The sequence below is a fragment of the Manacus vitellinus genome, unplaced genomic scaffold (genome assembly GCF_001715985.3).
Source record: "Manacus vitellinus isolate BGI_N305 unplaced genomic scaffold, ASM171598v3 scaffold_18_pilon, whole genome shotgun sequence".
Taxonomy (NCBI): Eukaryota; Metazoa; Chordata; class Aves; order Passeriformes; family Pipridae; genus Manacus; species Manacus vitellinus.
This window is the reverse complement of record NW_021939324.1, coordinates 772,167-790,692: the sequence shown is the minus strand read 5'-3', so window position 1 is coordinate 790,692 and position 18,526 is coordinate 772,167. Positions and strand designations below refer to the sequence as shown.

Below are 18,526 nucleotides of genomic sequence, written 5' to 3'. Positions count from 1 at the left end.
TCACACTTTTATAATGGTTACCTTTTTGAATATTTAGTTTTCATCCAAATGAAATCCTTATTTTAGACTTTGAAGTAAAAAGCATTACCATTTCTTTCTTAAGAGATTATACATAGAAGACTTGCAAAAATACTTGCTTAAATTACTTGGCTTTAACACAGAGCTGTTTTGTGTTGCAGAAATATTTGGGATGGCAGTATAGTTGTGGAGAGAGTTTTCAAGAGTGGCAATCGAGAAGTTGTTGCAGTATGTAAAAGATTATTCTGTGTTCCTGAGTTTCTTATAGTATTTGTTTTAAGTCCTTTTTAACTTCTGAGGTCCTGTCAGATGTCTTTTTGAGTTATTATTTTGAATGTTAACTTTTTAAGAAACCTAAATAATTTTATCTCTACTATTTCTAGTTGATAATGGCTGGTTTTCTTCATGTTTATTCATGGCTCTTCCTTCATACCCCCATAGGGCTTCTGCATACCCCCTCCAGACAAACGCTAAAAATAAAATACTGTAGTGAGTTAGGATGGTCATTACTGTTATGGAAGTTATATGCAGTTATGGAAAAAATATCCATGATTTTTCTGACTAACACCTTGCTGTTTAACTTTTTGTCCATTATCATAATAACAAAATCTTTTCGGACTGTGGCTGTTAATAGAATCCTGAACTGAGTAATTTCAACACTGCAGATTAACTGCTACATGAGCTTTCCTTCTACCTCCTAAGGTAACTGGGAGACTCTGGAAGACCTTGGCAGTTATGCTATGTCTTAGCAATGCTCAACATTGTTCTAGTTTAGAGTTGGAAATAGTAAAGCGTCGCTGATTTAGTTTTCAGAGGGGTAAAGAAAGTAGCATCTTATACTGTATATCTTCAGAGGACTGCTGCCTCTTCACATGTGTGCCCCCTCAATGAATGTGGTATAATGTTGTGTTCTTCTAGTGATCCATTACTATTAAACTATTTATTTGCTGTACCCTCTTATTTGTCTTTTTAGTTGGCGTTAGCTTAAAATTGAAAATTTTTGGAAAAAAATGTGAAAACCCAGCTTTCTGTAAAGAAGTTTGCTTTCTTTTGCAGATAGAAAGCAGTGTTCCATCCCGTGTGCTGGAATGTGTGCTACAAGAGCTAAAAGGTTTACAAGAATTTCTGGATAGAAATTCACAGTTTACTACAGTAGGAGCCCTTGGAAACCCAAGGTAATTATTAATTGTGGTAAATTTACTGGTGGTGTTTAATGTCCAGCTTTTGAAAAACTATACTATGCCTGTGTTCAGTTAAAGTGTTTTTATGGTCTCCCACTTCAACTATTCAGATGCTAAAAATGAGTTGTTAGGTGCATCTTTAGAAGATTCAGTATTTGTATTCTTATTAGCATCTTTTTTGGTTTTGTTTTGGAATTGCAGTTTCAGCACACCAGCCAATCTCCAACAGAGACTCCTGGGTTTTATGCGGCCTGATGGTGGAAGTTCTCAGCAGGTCCAGCAAGAACTTCAAAGGAAATATCATGGTATGTAATTACTTCTGAACAGGAAGTGGGAGGGCGTGGTGCTCTTGGGTGTTGTCTTCCTCACTTTTCTTATGAAATCCTCAGAATAAAAAGGCCTTTTTTCCACAGAAATTTTGCATTAAATGATATGCTGGGTTTTTTGCACGCTTACCTGTCTCCTTTTTCTTCTTCCTAATGTGGCCCATGATTCGTAAGATTGTTTTATCTCCTCGCTGTGGTGCTTAATAGCTGCACACCCATTTATACTTTCAGGATAGCAATTGCTAAGCAGTTAGTTTATGAAAAAAGTGAGCACGATGTCCTATTAAAAAGAAATACTGTAATGCAAGTTGCCAAAAGTAAAGTCACTAAAATGTCTACAAAACTTTGTTTAGAAATATGAGGTCTGTCATACAGTCCATTTGAATTCATGTCCTCCTGTAGTGCAACTTTTGCCCAGCACTTGCAGGCAAGTTGGGAAGTGTTGCTGCAGTGTATATGGAATTGAAGATGGTCTGTTTGAGTATAATCCTGGGTTTTCAATAGTGAAAATATAATTTTTTTTTTAATTCATTATGTAGGATTTGGTAGACATTTAATAATTTTATTTTTCATTTTTATTCTTTACTCATAAACTCTTTTGGCTTGCTAAATGACACTGTATTGTTTCCTCATATATGAACTGTAAGCACTCAGAAGTACAGACATAAATTGTTGCAATTATGTTCCACTCATGTTATAAATATGAATACATTATCCTTTTGTTAATATAACTTATCTGATATAAATGTTACTAGTTTTTGGAGTAGTTGTTGTTTTAAAGATAGTGCAGATAGTGTTGACCACTGCTGTAATTGTAATTGTTCTCTCTAGAACTAAATACAGGTACTCAAATAAAAAAAGAATTTGTATGGAGTTGTTTTAATTTATTTTATGTTCATCACACATGCATTTATAATAGCTATTTATGAAAAAATAGCCAAAAATTTAAGTCTGATGTATAAATCTAGTGTGTTCACAGGAAAACATACTTCTTTTTTAGAAATTATTCCTTCTGTGTTGCGTGGCTTGAAGTAAATGTTAACAGATGGTTTTTCTTTGGGGAAAGAACATAGGGTTAACAGCCTATCTCCCAAGAGAGCTGGACAGCATTAATCAATAATGGAGAGGGAAAGGAAATTGTTGCTGTAAAACCTCAGAAACTCACACACTAATTTGAATAATGTAGAACAGTTATTTGCTGACAGTCTTTGCTTTTTCAGCTGAGGCACAGCTAACTGAGAAGACTTCACTTCAAGGCATCCAACAGCTTGTTCGCAAAACCTGCCAGGCATTGGCTTTGTGGAAGTTACTATGTGAGCACCAATTCAGTGTTGCTGTAGGTGAGCTTCAGAAGGTAAGATCTGGATCATATAATTTTAATTTGTTTATACTAATCTCCTGAATTTCCTTTACTACCTAAGTTATTCCCAAAGGACTATTATATTAATTTTAAACCGCATATAGATTTTTATTCAGGTCGCAAGCGTTTAAGAGTGTGACATCTAGTATTGACTTAATCACCCAATTTTATGAAATTGGAGGTGTCACTAAAAATAAATTATGTTTTACTTATATTGATGGTTAATAATGAGTCTGGTTGTATAAATTACTGTATTTTCACCTTAAGCACATTCTGGAAAATGTGCTGAAAAGGGTAGACTAATGTTTTCCAGCCAAGTGGAATTCACTCTTTGCCTTAGTCTTGGTGGAAGTTGGAGAGCAATAGGGTAGTAGAGTGTTTGCACTTCTGTATAGGTAGGGTTCCAGAATGTACCACAGAACAGCTGAGGTTGGAAGGAATCACTGGAAATTGTCTACCCCCTCTGCAGCGAGGGAGGAGTAATCTAGTTGACCCTCAAAGCAGGGTGAACTAGAGCAGGTTGCCCAGGACTGTGTCCAGTATGGATTTTTATATCTCAAAAGGTGGAAACTCCACAGTGTCTTGGGGCAACTTCTTGCAGTGTTGAACCACCTTTAGAGTAAAAAGGATTTATATTCAAGTATGATTTCCTTTGCTTCAGCTTTTGACCATTGTGTAGTGTCCCGTTTACTGAGCAGTACTGAGAAAAGTTTGGCTCTGACTTCTTTACACCTTCACAAAAATATTCGTAAGATGCCACATACTGCCCCTTGAACCTCCAGGCTAAACAATGCCAGTTCTTTCAACCTCTCCTGGTTTGTAAAGAAGCAAACTTGCAGAACTATGGGTGCTACTGCTGTGCACCCTTTGCTAATGTCAAATTTGTGTCCTACCCTTGAAAAAGCTATTAATTAGAATACTAGGCATTCTGTCCTAGGACTTTATAGGAAAACAGACTATTTGAGAAGTTGAATTCTTTTTCCATAAAAATAATAATTTTAAAATCTCACAGGTGCACAGAAGCTGTTATTCTTCGCACTGTTGCATTTGGGGAGCTTTATGCAGCTTTTATCTTGTGTTGGACAAGGAGTTAACTAACTGTGTAACAATTTTCCTCTGGCTTCAGTAGATTTAGAGGTTTTGTAATGTTATTATGCTGTTAGCGATCATCTATAGATGCTACATAGACACTACTAGCAACTCTACGTGAGCAAATATTTCTATTAAATTAAAAACTAATAACCTTCAAATAATTTATTTTTAAAAGCATAAAGAGTGCAGACCTTGAATTTTTCAAAATCCTCCTTTTATTGCATCTGTCATTTTTTTAATCTATGACAATAAAATGGTTTTCATTCTTAAAACCTACGACGTACTCATTTTGTAGGGTGTGCATTCTGACAGCGCCCTATGAAGTAAGGGGAACTACTAGTTCCATTCTTATTTGGAGAGATCTGAAACAGAGGTTACACATAGTGAAGATGGCAGAGGAAGTCTGCTAAGAGGAGTCCTTTGGCATCCAGGGATCTAGTGCTTTCATTATTCTTTCCATTTTGCTATATAATGTGTTTTAAATAATATATTTCTGTGGTGTGCACTTCAGTCATTGGAGTTCTGTATGTTTTTAATTACTGGAAACAATTAATTTCGCTGCTGTAACAACAGAAAAAGTAAAAGATTTGGTAAATTGATGATATTTTTGTCTATCTTCAGGAACTTCAGGAACAGCTAAAGATTACTGCTTTTAAAGACTTGGTGATTAGAGACAGAGAGTTGACTGGAGCACTCATTGCTTCTCTCATAAACTGTTACATCAGAGATAATGCTGCTGTGGATGGCATCATTGCCCATTTGCAAGATATCTGTCCTCTTCTTTATAGCACTGATGATGCTGTGTGTTCCAAGGTAAGTGCACTTCCAGATTTTACAGCACCAAAACACAACTTCAGAACATGTTCACACGAGGTAAGTTGGACAGCTTGTAAGTCATTATGCTCAAGTAGTTTCAGAAGCACAAAAAACAATGAAGGCGAGAAGTCATGGGCATATTTGTGTCTTTCAGTTGATTGATGCTGAACATTACATGAAAATTATTTGAAGCATTTGCAGTTATTTGTAATGTTCATACGATCTCTACTTTTAATCTGATGTATATCTGTCTTCTTATGTTGATAAAATGTTTTCTTATTTCAGGTTTTCCTCAGCATAGGGTCTTGGGTTTTGTCTGTTGCATAGTGGAATTTGTAAGAGATAATTGTCTTTAGTTTAATGAAATTTGTAAGAGATAATTGTGTTTAGTTTAATGGAATTTGGTCTTTGAAGGTTTTTGAATAAATTTGAAATAAGGAACCGGTGAGAGGAGAATGGGGAACCCCTTGGTTAAGTCTTCAGCCCTTCTCTCTACTGCTGTTGTAGTCTTTCTGCTGGAAACTTAGTGACCAGAGAGTGCTTTTAGAGGATGATGTTTCTACTGTTTCAGCTTTGAAGTTTGGAATAATAACTCATTGACAGTATCCATTTGGATATATGTCCAATATTCATGATGTGCCCTTGTGAATAATTTCCATTTTCCCATGATTTGTCTCTAGGCAAATGAACTTCTTCAGCGCTCTCGACAGGCTCAGAGCAAAATGGAAAAAGAGAAGATGCTGAGAGAGTCACTGAAAGAGTACCAGAAGATCAGCAATCAAGTAGACCTTGCTAATGTTTGTGCACAATATAGGCAGGGTAAGAGCCAGTTACTGATCATGTTCTGTCAAATAGTTTCTGTAGTGTCCTTTCGTGCTATCTTCTTTTCTGTTTGTTTTGTTTACCAACTTTCAACTCCTTTTACCATAAACAGTTAGTTAATAACCCTTAAAATTAAACTGTACCAGCCTGTTCTTTTAAAACCTTTCTAGAGTTCACCAACCAACCAAAAAACCCATTTCTATATTAAAATATTCCCATGAACTTATTTAATATTACAGTGTCCATTTGTTTCATATATGTGGTTATAATATTTTTAGGAAAATTCTTGGGCTATATGTGGTTTCAGGTAAGGTTTTATACCAAATAAGCTGTTGGAAAGGTGGTACTGAACCCTGTTCAGTGCAGTAGAAGCTAGTAATTTAAAACCATGACAAACAGTTATATCTACATTTAAGATTTCAGCCTCTGTACAGTGTTACACATTGTGCAGGACATTCTGATATAACTTCATATCCAAGTTCAAACTTACATGTAAGTCACACAGCTTGGGTACAGCTGTAAACCTCTATATGATACAGAATAGAGTGAATAGTGTTTATTTTTTCTTACTTGCTAAATCAGAAGTGGTTGATGTCACCATTTTGTTGTAGATTTACTACAATATTGAACAGTGATATTTGTTTTGATTTTTTCCTAGTGCGTTTCTATGAGGGAGTAGTAGAACTCTGTCTTACGGCTGCTGAGAAAAAAGATCCCCAGGGTCTGGGCCTTCATTTCTATAAAAATGAAGAACCAGAAGAGGATGTTGTTGGACTCCAGGCTTTCCAAGAGAGGCAAGTTTTCAGGATAATTTATTATCATTATATGGGGTGCTTTATTTCAAGTGACTGGAAAAGTAGCTCTTTCAGGGAAGTTGTGTAGGGTAATAAGAAGACAAGCATTTTATGGTAAGGGACACAATAGAAATGTTTTTATCCAGTATGTTCCCCTTGATTGTTATTAATGTGGCACCAACTTAATAAGAAACAACACCTAAAATGCAGAAAACATTGTGATCTGAACATTATAGAAATACTTGTTAGCAATATAAATGAGAATAAACTAGATTGTGACAACTATCTTAAAATGATCTATGACATTTTTCAATTTTAGTAACTGTCTACAAACTCATACAATAACAACACTTGAGAATAATCTTTCATAGGTAGTTGCAATGAAAATTATGAGACTTTTCTTTTGCTCTGTTTACAGATTGAACAGCTACAAGTGTATCACTGACACCCTTCAAGAGTTAGTGAATCAGAGTAAAGCTGCTCCTCAGTCTCCCAGTGTACCCAAAAAGCCGGGTCCTCCAGTGCTGTCATCTGACCCCAACATGCTAAGCAACGAAGAAGCAGGGCACCATGTAAGAAACTCACAAAAAAGTCATGGCTGCACTCCAGAAAATAGTGTGATTTGAAGGGGTATAGAATTTATTGTTCTAATAAAATTATGGATTTGTTCAAAGTGAAGATTTGCCATGAATTGGCTTCTATATCTAGACAATCTTAGAAATGATGACACACAAATAACATGTACCGAAGTATTGTTGCATAGGAATTCGGTGCTTAATGTAATGTAACCACATGTGCAATAACAGTTTTGGCCTTTCTCTCCCTTAGTTTGAACAAATGCTAAAGCTGGCTCAGCGTTCAACAGATGAACTCTTCAGTATTGCACTTTACAACTGGTTGATACAAGCTGACTTGGCGGACAAACTGTTACAGGTGAGCTCATCTACAGACAGCGAGCTAGAAGAGTTAATTGTAACGATGTGAGTGCTTTAAAGAAACAAGGAAGAGCAAGAGTATAAATGTTCTCTTTATGATTTCTGCAGGTTACTGCCCCCTTCTTGGAACCTTACCTGGTGCGGATGACCAAGATTGACCAAAACAAAGTTCGCTATATGGATTTACTGTGGAGATACTTTGAGAAGAACAGGAATTTTAGTAATGCTGCCAGAGTCTTGGCTAAGTTGGCTGACCTGCATAGGTATGGATTATGTGCGATCTATTGCATATACTGAGGTAACTAGGTAAAAATCAAACAAACTAAAATCAAGACCTTATGTGTAGGTATCTTAAGAAAAGGTCAAGGACAAGAAAATGCCAATACCCAAGGAGGTTTTCCGAAAAAAATGTAATAGAATATATTAGCTTTGAATCCAGACAGTTATTGCAAAGAAATTGTAATGTTTATTTTATGTATTATACATGAGTTTTCAATGTATTTCGTGTTGTAAGTACGGTATATTAAGTGATCATTTCTTACACAGATTTTTATAATGCAATAGTTTAACTGGAGCAATGAATTAAGAAATACATTAGAACTGAGCCTGCAACAAAGGTGGGGTTACATGGATGGATCATATCCTGCACAATTTAGTAAAATCAGGAAAAGCCACATGCTAATTCCCAAGGTCAAGTTAAAATGTAACTAATCCTCAAATAATTATGTAAAGTACCCATCCTGTTTGAAATATTTGTTTTGCAGCACAGAAATTTCTCTTCAGCAGCGTCTTGAATACATTGCACGTGCCATTTTGAGTGCCAAAAGTTCCACGGCCATATCCTCTATAGCTGCAGATGGTGAATTCCTACATGAACTAGAAGAGAAAATGGAAGTAAGAAAAAAAATTAAGCTACACCATAAATGCATTATTTCACTTTGTCTCATTGGCACATGACATTTTTATTACCAGTTCTGATTTCTGTGCTGTCTTCCTGATATGTCAAAGTTATGCAGTTGATAGATAATAATGTTGATATGATAATAGATTCAATGGCGTAAGGCAGTAACATTTCTGCATTTAAATAAGTTAAAGTTTATTCTGGGTGTATTCTTAAACTCTGATTAAATTCCTTCAGACTTGAAATACTGTATTTTCCATTTTAAACAAGGTTGCAGGGATCCAGCTTCAAATACAAGAAACATTACAGCGTCAGTATTCCCATCATTCTTCAGTACAAGACGCAATCTCCCAACTTGATGCTGAGCTGATGGATATAACCAAGGTGATTGAAATTTCCCTGAGTTAAAATTCAGTTTATAAAATTTTGGGGGGAAAAAGTGTTTTGCAAAGACTGATCCTATGCTGACTAGGAAAAGTCATAGACAGTTTAGCATTCCTGGTTTCAGAATGTCTGTTACCCTACACTGTCGTTTTCTGTACTTTGATAGTTTTTCAGTCTTCAGTACCTTGGTTTCTTTTACATGTTCATCTTCTTTATTAAGTCTCTTTGCTTGTTGGTAAAATTGTTGAAAATTTAACAGTTTGAATTTTAACTTCATATAAAATTTGGGATTGTGTTTAAGAAGTGAAACTAAATGTAGCAAAAAAAATTAATGATTGACAACAATTACTTAAGTTGCACTTCAGCTAATCGAATGTCTACCACACAAGGAACAGCTGACTTTTAGCATTTCTTTTTTAACCTAAATGAAATATAAAGCCCGGTAATTTTTCTTTCAGCTTTATGGAGAATTTGCTGACCCTTTTAAGCTCTCGGAGTGCAAGCTTGCAATTATACATTGTGCAGGTCATTCTGACCCTATATTGGTGCAGACTCTCTGGCAAGAAATCATTGAAAAAGGTAGGTCTTAGTGGACTAGGAGTGGTACAAACTAGAACTATAGGAAAGTGGTACAGTTATAGCTTTTAAAACTGAGTATGCTGCTGCTGTTATGCTGTCGAAGTGAGATGCATCTTTTTTGGACTATTCTGTAATATATTTCTTTAGTGTAGTTAACTAGTAATTAATTAACATTATTACCTTTGGGTTTTGTGCCTAAAGGACAGAAAAGTGATATTTTTACATGTGTTCGAGTATGTTGTGCATATAACATTTCAAAAGTTGTTTCATCCCATGATGCCATTGTATGTGTACTTCAGAATATGTGTGAAATTCTGTCTGAAGATTTCACTGTTAAGAAATTGTAATAAAAATGTTAAGTGTAAATTAAATGTTAAAATGTAAATAAATTTATAATGACGAAAATTTAAAAAAACTCAGAGAATTCTGCATGCATAATGTTGACAGGAGTGGAAGTGTACGGTTTCTGTCCATTTATAGAGGAACAGAGTAGTGGGCACAGCTCTGCAAGCTTGGCCACTCAGCTGTGACGATCTTTTACCATGAGTTAGTAATTCACTTTCTCTTCCTGTTTGGTTGTTTTGTGGGTTTTTTTCCCTTGGATTTTGGGCTTGAGTTTGCCATTGTGCAAACAACATCAACAGGGTTTTGAAGGAAAAGCTATGTGGTAGTGAGTTTGTTGTGGGGTTTGGGGATGTGTTTTTGTTTGGTAGTGTTTTAAGTAGATTTGCATGGAACTTCAATGAAATGTAAACATCTGTGAATATACACTTGAAAAAGTTGTATTTTCACTTCCATGTGCTGATTTTGTATTGACAATAGTATTTTCTGAAGTTCTCTCTGTTTTCTTTCCACTTTCAGAACTGAGCGATAGTGTGGCTCTGAGCCCTGCTGACAGAATGCAAGCACTTTGTCTGAAGTTGACACTGCTTGGAAAGATATATGCTGGCACACCTCGTTACTTTCCTCTAGGCAAGTTGTTTGACCTGCATACTGAATAAGCATACATGTTACGTGAATAGGTTTCGGCTTTCTTTTTAGCCTTTTAACAAAGTTTTAAACTAAGAAATTTCTGTCTGTTTTAATCCTAAAAGAAACAGGAAGTAAATGAAGTTTAGATGGCGGTAGCATTTTATATGGCTGTGCAGATCCCATTTTAGAAAGTAGTAAAGTTTGTTTCTATCAAAGTGCGACATAAAAGTGTGTATTTATATATAAAACTAGGTTTTAGGCAACCACGTTTATCTGCTATCTCTTGAAATATCTGCTGCTGTCTGAAGGGGCAAATTCTGAAAACAGAATTCAGGAAATTTCTGGATCCTTTTTGGAGTTTCTGCTTTTGAGATCCTCACACGTTTTGACAACTTGGTATTATATAAAAACCTGGCAAATGTATTGTTCAGCACTCAATCTTCTTTTATAATACTAAACTACTGTGCAACAACATTCAGTATGAATATTTAGTGCTAAATAATACACTGTTAATTGTTATTGATACTAAAACCTGATAAAAGCTCTAGTAGTGTTGCTGGCTGTTCTAGCAAATGTAATGGTAGTATGTGTTTTGTGCTGAAAAAAAAATTAATGAATTTTTTCTTGACAGCATAGTTGCGTGGCAAAACTGTAACAAAATCCTTGGTGTGAGTAATCCCTGCCATGCCTCGCTGATAGCCTAATACCATCTTTGCAGGTAGTTAAGTTTTGTGTAGACTGAGGGAACCTGTTCCGTGTGCTTTACAGGAGAAAGGTACCAACTGTGTGGAAGAAAGAAAAATTACTTTTAAATGCCTTTCTCTGAAAGACTCCCATTAACAAGTTGCAGTCTAAATATTCCCTTTCTTTTTGCGCTCCAGATTTTTTAGTGCAGTTTCTAGAACAACAGGTCTGCTCTTTGAACTGGGATGTAGGTTTTGTAACATACACCATGCAAGAAATTGGAGTGCCATTGCAAAGGCTGCTTGAAGTATATGACCAACTGTTTAAAGCACGGGTAAGGAAAGTAGCACAAAAGAGAAATTCTGTTTTCAGCTGCTATCAAGGTCTGTCTTTAGTGGGAAACATAAAGTAATGTAAGGTGGAATATAGTCAAATATCATGTTCATAGTTTTGCTTTCTTTACTTAAAGACTGTTAAAGCTGCATTTTCGCCTCCCTGTTTGCTTTATTCATTTCAATCCTAGAGCATGAGGAAATTTTTTAGTTCTTTTACTCCACCTAGAGCAGATTTAGGATGCAATAGAATTCTTACATTGCAGAAGGAGTAGCATCTATTGAACATATTAATTTTGTTTTCTAATAATGATTAAAATTTGCTGTATTACTGCAGCTTGTCTGATCCATTGATGTAATAAAGAAAGAGAATTGATTGGCTTCTTTTTACCCAGATTCCTAGGAATTCAGAACTTTTTATAATCTATTATGTTATGGACTGTTTAGTAATGGAAAACTGAGTTAAATTCATGTATGTTTTAGTGCTTAAAATATTACTTTAATATAGATATAATGTAGATTAAGATAAATAATTACCACAGCTGGCACTTTGTGTACACGTCACACACTTTTTTTTTTTTGTGTCCTTACTATTTTTGTCCTTAATATTTTGGATTTTTTTTTTTAGGACCCTTATTGGAATAGAATGAAAAAGCCTTTACACCTCTTAGAATGTATTCATGTATTACTATCAGGATATGTACAGGATCCAAGCAGAGTAGCTATGAGGTAAGAAGGGCAACTATATCCTAATAAAAAGTGGAAGATATAAAATACTCTAAAATACTACATTTCAACAATTCCCAAAGCTTTTCTTCTTTTCTTTTGGGTGAATTTAGTATTTTATTCCTAGCAGTGATTACTGTCACTGGCACTCTTCATTCAAAACCATTTGTTAGAAACTTTTAGGGTTCTCCATATAAACTGCTACAACAAAGTTAATTTTCTTCACTTCACTGAAGATCCATGAGGAATTGAGAGGATTATTTTGTAAATTTTTGGCAACATACTTCAAGGAGTATTATGGAAAAATTTGAGGCAATGTTGGAAAAGTGGGAGGAGAATTAGAAAAGGGCGTTCTGTGACTAAAAAATGAACTTTTTCATGTTGAAATTCTAGAAGCTCTGAGTTATTCTGGAAAAGAGAAGACTCAACACTGGGGTAGATCTTTCCAAATTGTTTTGAAGAGATTGATGATGAAGCAGTCTCCAAGACTAAAATTCAGCTTAGTTCACACCAGGCAAAAATGTGGGTGTAATGTTAAAAAAAGTTTCCAGTGAAAAAATAGCTAAGTACTTGAATAAGTTGCCTATATATCATCTCTAGCTTTGACAATTCTTGTTTGAATAGGCGAACTTCAATTTGAGCTTTAGTCAGAGCTATCTTGTCTCAAAAATAATGAGCAGAACTAGGCAAAGTCTTTATAAATGTTCTAAACATAAATGTTTCTTATTCTTTTGAAAATATACATGTAAATATCCCCTGTCCACATACAGTTTACCTCTATCTTTTCTCACTTGATCAGTCTTCTATGATTTGCCAATTTAAATATACTAATTTATTAGAATACCTAAACTGAGATTTGATTCTAATTTATTTAAATTGCTATCTAAATTAATAACTAATACATTGACTGTATTCATATCTAAAGTAGTATCTAAATATTAAATATTTTGTATTGCTAATAACTGTATCATGTTTTATAGTTTATATTTAATATCCAATAAGAAGTAATGGTTCATTTATTTTCCCATTATACTATAGTCACAAGCATTAAATTTCAAAAATAATTTTTTCTAATAAATAGTTGAAAACTAAAAGTAGCTGACAGATGTCTTCTTGATGTGTTATTCCATTGAAACTGAAAGAATGCTCACTTTCTATTTCAAGTTAATTCTAATATACAGGATCAAAAAGGAGCTTGTTATTATTCTGTGTTTTCTTAACAGGCGGAGATTCACAAATGTTTGCTTGGATGCTGTCAGTTGCTACCTGGTTGAACTTCAGTCTATGAGCCCGACACTAATGGTTCAGACAACTGTTGGGAATTTTAAATCTCTACAGGCCAAGTTAGAACGACTTCCCTGATTGACTAGTGCAGTAACAGAATCGTTAGTGCAGGTGATGTAAACTGCACTGAATCTCTGAAAGAACAAATCCTCAGAAAAAAATCCTGAGGAAGTTGTTTCTCCTGCTGCAGTTTTCTATTATGTATTCATGCTATTCTAAAGGTATCTACAAATTGTAGAATGTAAATGTGACAAATGGAGTTTCTTTTACTACTACCATTTTTTTAACAAGAGAAAGCTTTTTTTTAATGTTGAAATAAAATTCATTGTTTGATCTTTGCCTTGGGGATAAGAATATTTAGAAAATGTTTTTATTTTACTTAAAGTAATGAGGAAAATCAGGATGCAAAATCTACTTGATAGCTGTTTTAGAATTATCAAAACAAGAAATGGCAACTGCAGAATGATGATAAAAGTGTATGTAAATGAGTCAGGTTGTAAATGTGGTCATACAGAGGAGTAATGATGCAGTCGTAACTACAATAACAAAGATAATCATTATTTCATAACTGTCACTTTAAATACAGCCTGCCTCTCTAAATAGAATGTTTGGGATGAAGCTGCAGAAATTGGCAATCTAATTTGTATTGTTAGTGAAAGAACTTTTAATATTGTTCATCAAATTATTTTCCCTATTCCATTCTAATAAAATGTTGTATCTGTTAAAATCAAATAAAGAAGTCATGAAATGACTTCTGTCTACTTTCCTTACATGCACACTAACACCAAATTGTGTATATTCCTAGACTCCCCTCCCTTGACCTGCTGCCCATGCTCCCTTGGATGCAGCCCAGGACATGTTTGGCTTTCTGGGCTGTTAGCGCACATGGCTAGGTCGTGTCCAGCCTCTCATCTACCACCACCCGCAAGTCCTTCTCTCCAGGGCTCTTAATCTGTTCATCCCTTAGCCTGTGCTTATACTGGGGGTTGCTCTGACCCGGGTGCAGCACCTTGCACTCGGCCTTGTTAAACCTTATGAGATTCTCATGGTCCAGTTCTCAAGGTTGTCCAGGCCCTTCTTGATGGCATCCCATCCTTCAGGTGTGTCGACAGCACCACTCACCTCAAGATTTGCTGAGGGTGCACTCAATCCCTTTGTCCTTGTCATTGCTAAAGTACTAAATAACGCTGGTCCCAACACAGACCTGTGAGGGTTGTCACTTCTCACTGGTGTCCTTTGGGACTCTGAGCCATTGACCACTACCCTCTGGGTGCAACATCCAACCATTTCTTACCCATCTCACAGTCCACCCATCAAATCCATCTTTCCAATTTAGAGAGAAGGCTGCTGTGGGGGACCATGTCAAAGGCTTTATAGAAGTCCAGATAAATGACATCTGTAGGCCTTTCCTTGTCCGCTGATGCAGTCGCTCCATCACAAAAGGTCACTGGGTTGGTGAAGCCATGCTGGCTTTTCTGAATCACCTCCCTGTTCTCCATGTGCCTTAGCATAGCTTCTGGGAAGATCTTTTCTGTGATTATCCCAGGTACAGAGGTGAGGCTGACAGGTCAGTAGTTCCCAGAATCATCCTTTCTACGCTTTTTAAAGATGGGAACAATGTTTCCCTTTTTCCAGTGCCTGGGACTTCACCTGATGACCATGACCTTTCAAATATCATGAAGAGCGGCTTGGGAACTACAGCCCATTTCCTCAGGACTCTGTGATGCACCTCATGGGTTCACATACCTGTAGAAGCCCTTTCTAATATTCTTTGCATCCTTTGACAATGTTCAGTTCCAGCTTCTCCTTGGCCTTCCTCACCTCATTCCTACACAGCCGTACTTCATCTCTATACTTTTCCTAGGTGCCCTGTCCTAGTTTCCAATGATTGTGCCTTTGCTTCATTGCCTTTAGTCTTAGCACCAGTTCCCTACTCATTCCCCCTGCCATGCTGATTTCTTGCCCAACTTCTTGCTTTTGGGGACTCCTAGCTCTTGTACCTTATGAAAGACAAAAAATCCATTAGCAGAGGATGGTTTTAATCCATTGACCACTGTGTTATGGGCTCAGCACACTTCCACTGCTCCACTCTGTTCCTCCTAGTGCCTCTAGAGGACATGGGACCCCCACCAAAGGGCCTTGAGTCCAGAAGAGAGGAATGAAAAGTGCTAGAGAATGTGGGCATCAATCCCTCTGCTCCTCACATGATAAAGGAGTGCTCTACAGAGCCTTTTCTACAAGATCTAATTACTCTACTTTACTTAGAGTACATTTCTTTCACTCTGACCTAACAGATACATTCTGATGATTTTAAGCCAAAGAATACACTCAGGGAAGTAATATATAAATTAAAATGCATTTTTTTTTTACCTCTTTAGATCAAAATAAATGTGAAATATTACTATTAGCCTTTTCCTTTGGCAGTGTTAAAATCTCCTTACAAAGTATTTACATAGAGGAAATCCTGTGTGTCCTGGGAAAAAGATTTGCATCTTTCCATGTAAAATATACTATCTTTAGAGATTAGAAGTTACTTTCTGCTAATAGCTTTGTTTCACAACAAGGGATATGGATTTACACTGGTCAAGTTAGTGCAGTTCACTTCATACAAATGATGTCCACAGTCTTACCTGATGTATTTGACTAAATTTTAATATTTATATGAAAGTATGTTGTTATTCTGTAATATATGTAAGCAGATTTCTATTCTCAGATCTGGAGAACTAACTGAAGAGTTGGGAACAGTCACAAGTCACAGATTGGAGGTTCAACTTCTGGGTTTTTTTTCTCTAGTTCATATAATAAGGATGCCTCTGGCAACATTACAAGTTTACCAAAGTAAGAGTATTTTAAAGTGTATCACAAGTGACCTCTGATATTTTTCACATGACAGGAGGTAATTGCAGTGTAGACGTTACCTGTTGTTTTCATAACACTTGCTCAGCTTTCAGATGAAAAAAGGGTAAGTTCTGTTTCCCATTTTAAATCTGGAGGGATGTGAAAAACTAAGATCAGAGGAGACGTGTGGGTTAATGTGGTAGATTAAATAAATAGTGACAATTAGAGGGAAGTAACTGAATGTGAACCAGTTGTCATTAACATTATGAACAAATGTATTATTACTTTTATTGGACTGTTTTCCTTCTGTGTCAGTGTTACTAATTCTCAGTCAAGACTGTGATTAAGGAAAGGAAGCGGAAGGTAGAAACGAGTTTGAAAGAATAGCTGTTCTAAGGGACTCAAGCACATTTCTTCAAAGTGATGAAACAAAGTGACTGCTCACAGAACTTGTATTTCATGTTGTCACGGTTTAACCTCAGCTGGCAAGTAAGTATCAGCCACTTTCTCACTCCCACACCCCCCCAGTCTTTTTAGGATGCGTTGAAGGGACCTTAGAGGTCAAATAGTTCAACCCCCCTGCCACGGGCAGGGACATCTTCAACTAGACCAGCTTTCTCAAAGCTCAGTCCAATCTGGCCTTGAATGTTTCCAGCAATAGGGCAGCCACAACTCCCCTGGGTAACCTGTGCCAGTGCCTCTCCACCCTCAAAGCGTTTCTTTGTAACATCCAATCTAAAATTTTTTTGTTTAAAACCGATCTCCCTTGTCCTGTCACATTCCACCCTTGTAAAAAGCCCCCCCCCCCCCCCTTGTTTTTAAGCTCCTGTTTATTACTGAAAGGCCACAATGAGGTCTCTTCAGAGCCTTCTCCAGGCTGGACAACCGCAGTCTGTCTTCATAGGAGAGGTGCTCCAGCCACCTGATCGTCGCTGCCCTGCTCTGCACCGGCTCTAACGGGTGTATGTCCTTCCTGTGTTGGGAATCCCAGAGCTGGACGCAATGCTACAGGTGGCGTCTCACCAGGGCAGGTTAGAGGCGCAGAATCACCTATGTCGTCTTGGTGGCTGCGCTGCTTTGGATGGAGCTCGGGATACGGTTGGCTTTCTAGGCTGCGAGCGAGGCTCCCACCCAGCTTGCCAAGCCGGCGGGCTCAGAAGTGGAGGGGTAGCCGGCGGTTGTACGCGGAGCCTGGCTCGGGGAGGCAGAGGAAGATCCGCCCTTGTGCGGCGGGACCCTCCCACCTGGACCATCCCTCCGGGACCATCCCTCCGGATCCATCCGGGCGGGGGCAGTGCTGGGGCGGCGCTGCGGCTGCGCTCTGCTCTGGCCCGGCCCCGGCGGTTGCGACGGCGCGGGGGCAGCGGGGCAGAGCGCGGGCTGGGGCTGCGGCCGGGGCTGGAGCCGGAGCCGGGGCCGCCAGGTCGGGGCTCTCCCAGCGCTGCGGCTCCGGCTATTGTGCCGAGTGAGCATCGCTTTGGGCCGCCGCTCCTCCCGCTGTTCGTTTCCCGAGGGAGGAGCTCGCACAAACAGAGCGGGTTCCCGAGGATGGCGCACGGAGGCGGTGGGGGCAGCTGGTGCCGCTCTCCCGTCCCCAGGCGCGGGTGAGCGGTCGGCCCTCCCAGGGGCGTCCCAGCCACTGGCATTCCTGATCCCCTGCCCTAGGAGGCTGGGAGGCGTTTTCCCCGTTTTCTGTGTTTTTAGAGTTCTCAGCAATGTACTCTGTCTTGCGGCTTCTCTCTCTCAACACCTGAACGACCGTGTAATAACCCGCACGGCTGAACATCGCCCGTAAGCAGCCAAAGTGAAAATAGAGTTTGGGTAAGCATCACCTCTGTTTGTGTTCAGCGGGAAGCTGCTGTAGTCAAGAGTTTGCGCCTGGTTTTCTGCCTTCTGCTCCCACCCCAATATAACAGAAACTTCTGGTCCTTTTTTTGTTTGCTTGTTTTTCCTTTCTTCAGATTCTTTATGAATGTGTGAAAGAGCCACTATTTGCCGTTTCTGTATAATGGTTACCTAGAGACCCAATAAGAATGGAGATTAAGCTCGATGTTCTCATCTCTACATCTATCAAGCAAAGAAAACCGTGGCCTCGCATCTCGTGGGTTGGACAGGTAAGTGTAATGAACTTCTATTTAAATAAAATTCTGCCAAGAGTAGGGTTTCTAATTATATAATACTTTGCACTTCCACTTACTTGAGGAGGGTTTAGGTAAAAAAAGCCTCAGGAAGTGATTTGAATGCATATTAAGAGTTATTAAAATAAGTGGCTTGGGTTTTTATCCTATTGACATGAGCTTGGAGATTCAAGATTTCTCAGAGAAACAATGCAGAGCCTTTTTTGTTTGTTTTCCTTCACAAAAGGCCTGTTGCTTATATGAGATTGTTGTTTTGGTGGTTCTAGTTTTTCATAACTTTTTACAGAATGTTGTGGGAAATGTGAACAATTTCTTTTTCCCCATTGCATCCTGCATTTGTTGAA

General features: G+C 37.7%; 2 protein-coding genes across 7 annotated transcripts in view; both read left to right on the top strand.

Annotated features, from left to right (window-relative positions):
• The window catches only part of NUP155 (nucleoporin 155), a 30,457-nt gene extending 16,512 nt beyond the window's left edge, over positions 1–13,945 (top strand). For both annotated transcript variants that reach the window (XM_018070447.2, XM_018070446.2), the window contains 17 exons: positions 180–246; positions 1,075–1,193; positions 1,401–1,504; positions 2,746–2,879; positions 4,599–4,790; positions 5,474–5,612; positions 6,274–6,409; positions 6,828–6,981; positions 7,238–7,342; positions 7,453–7,607; positions 8,109–8,238; positions 8,516–8,629; positions 9,088–9,208; positions 10,070–10,180; positions 11,062–11,198; positions 11,825–11,925; positions 13,146–13,945. In XM_018070447.2, coding sequence (XP_017925936.1) covers positions 180–246; positions 1,075–1,193; positions 1,401–1,504; positions 2,746–2,879; positions 4,599–4,790; positions 5,474–5,612; positions 6,274–6,409; positions 6,828–6,981; positions 7,238–7,342; positions 7,453–7,607; positions 8,109–8,238; positions 8,516–8,629; positions 9,088–9,208; positions 10,070–10,180; positions 11,062–11,198; positions 11,825–11,925; positions 13,146–13,284 — 2,158 coding nt within the window. In that variant the 3' untranslated portion in view covers positions 13,285–13,945. The remainder of the gene's footprint in view (positions 1–179; positions 247–1,074; positions 1,194–1,400; positions 1,505–2,745; positions 2,880–4,598; positions 4,791–5,473; positions 5,613–6,273; positions 6,410–6,827; positions 6,982–7,237; positions 7,343–7,452; positions 7,608–8,108; positions 8,239–8,515; positions 8,630–9,087; positions 9,209–10,069; positions 10,181–11,061; positions 11,199–11,824; positions 11,926–13,145) is intronic.
• A 3,498-nt stretch (positions 13,946–17,443) lies between these two features.
• Positions 17,444–18,526, top strand: part of CPLANE1 (ciliogenesis and planar polarity effector 1) — a 55,858-nt gene continuing 54,775 nt past the window's right edge. For all 5 annotated transcript variants that reach the window (XM_018070432.2, XM_018070431.2, XM_018070430.2 and 2 more), the window contains exons 1-2: positions 17,444–17,865; positions 18,006–18,158. In XM_018070432.2, coding sequence (XP_017925921.1) covers positions 18,078–18,158 — 81 coding nt within the window. In that variant the 5' untranslated portion in view covers positions 17,444–17,865; positions 18,006–18,077. The remainder of the gene's footprint in view (positions 17,866–18,005; positions 18,159–18,526) is intronic.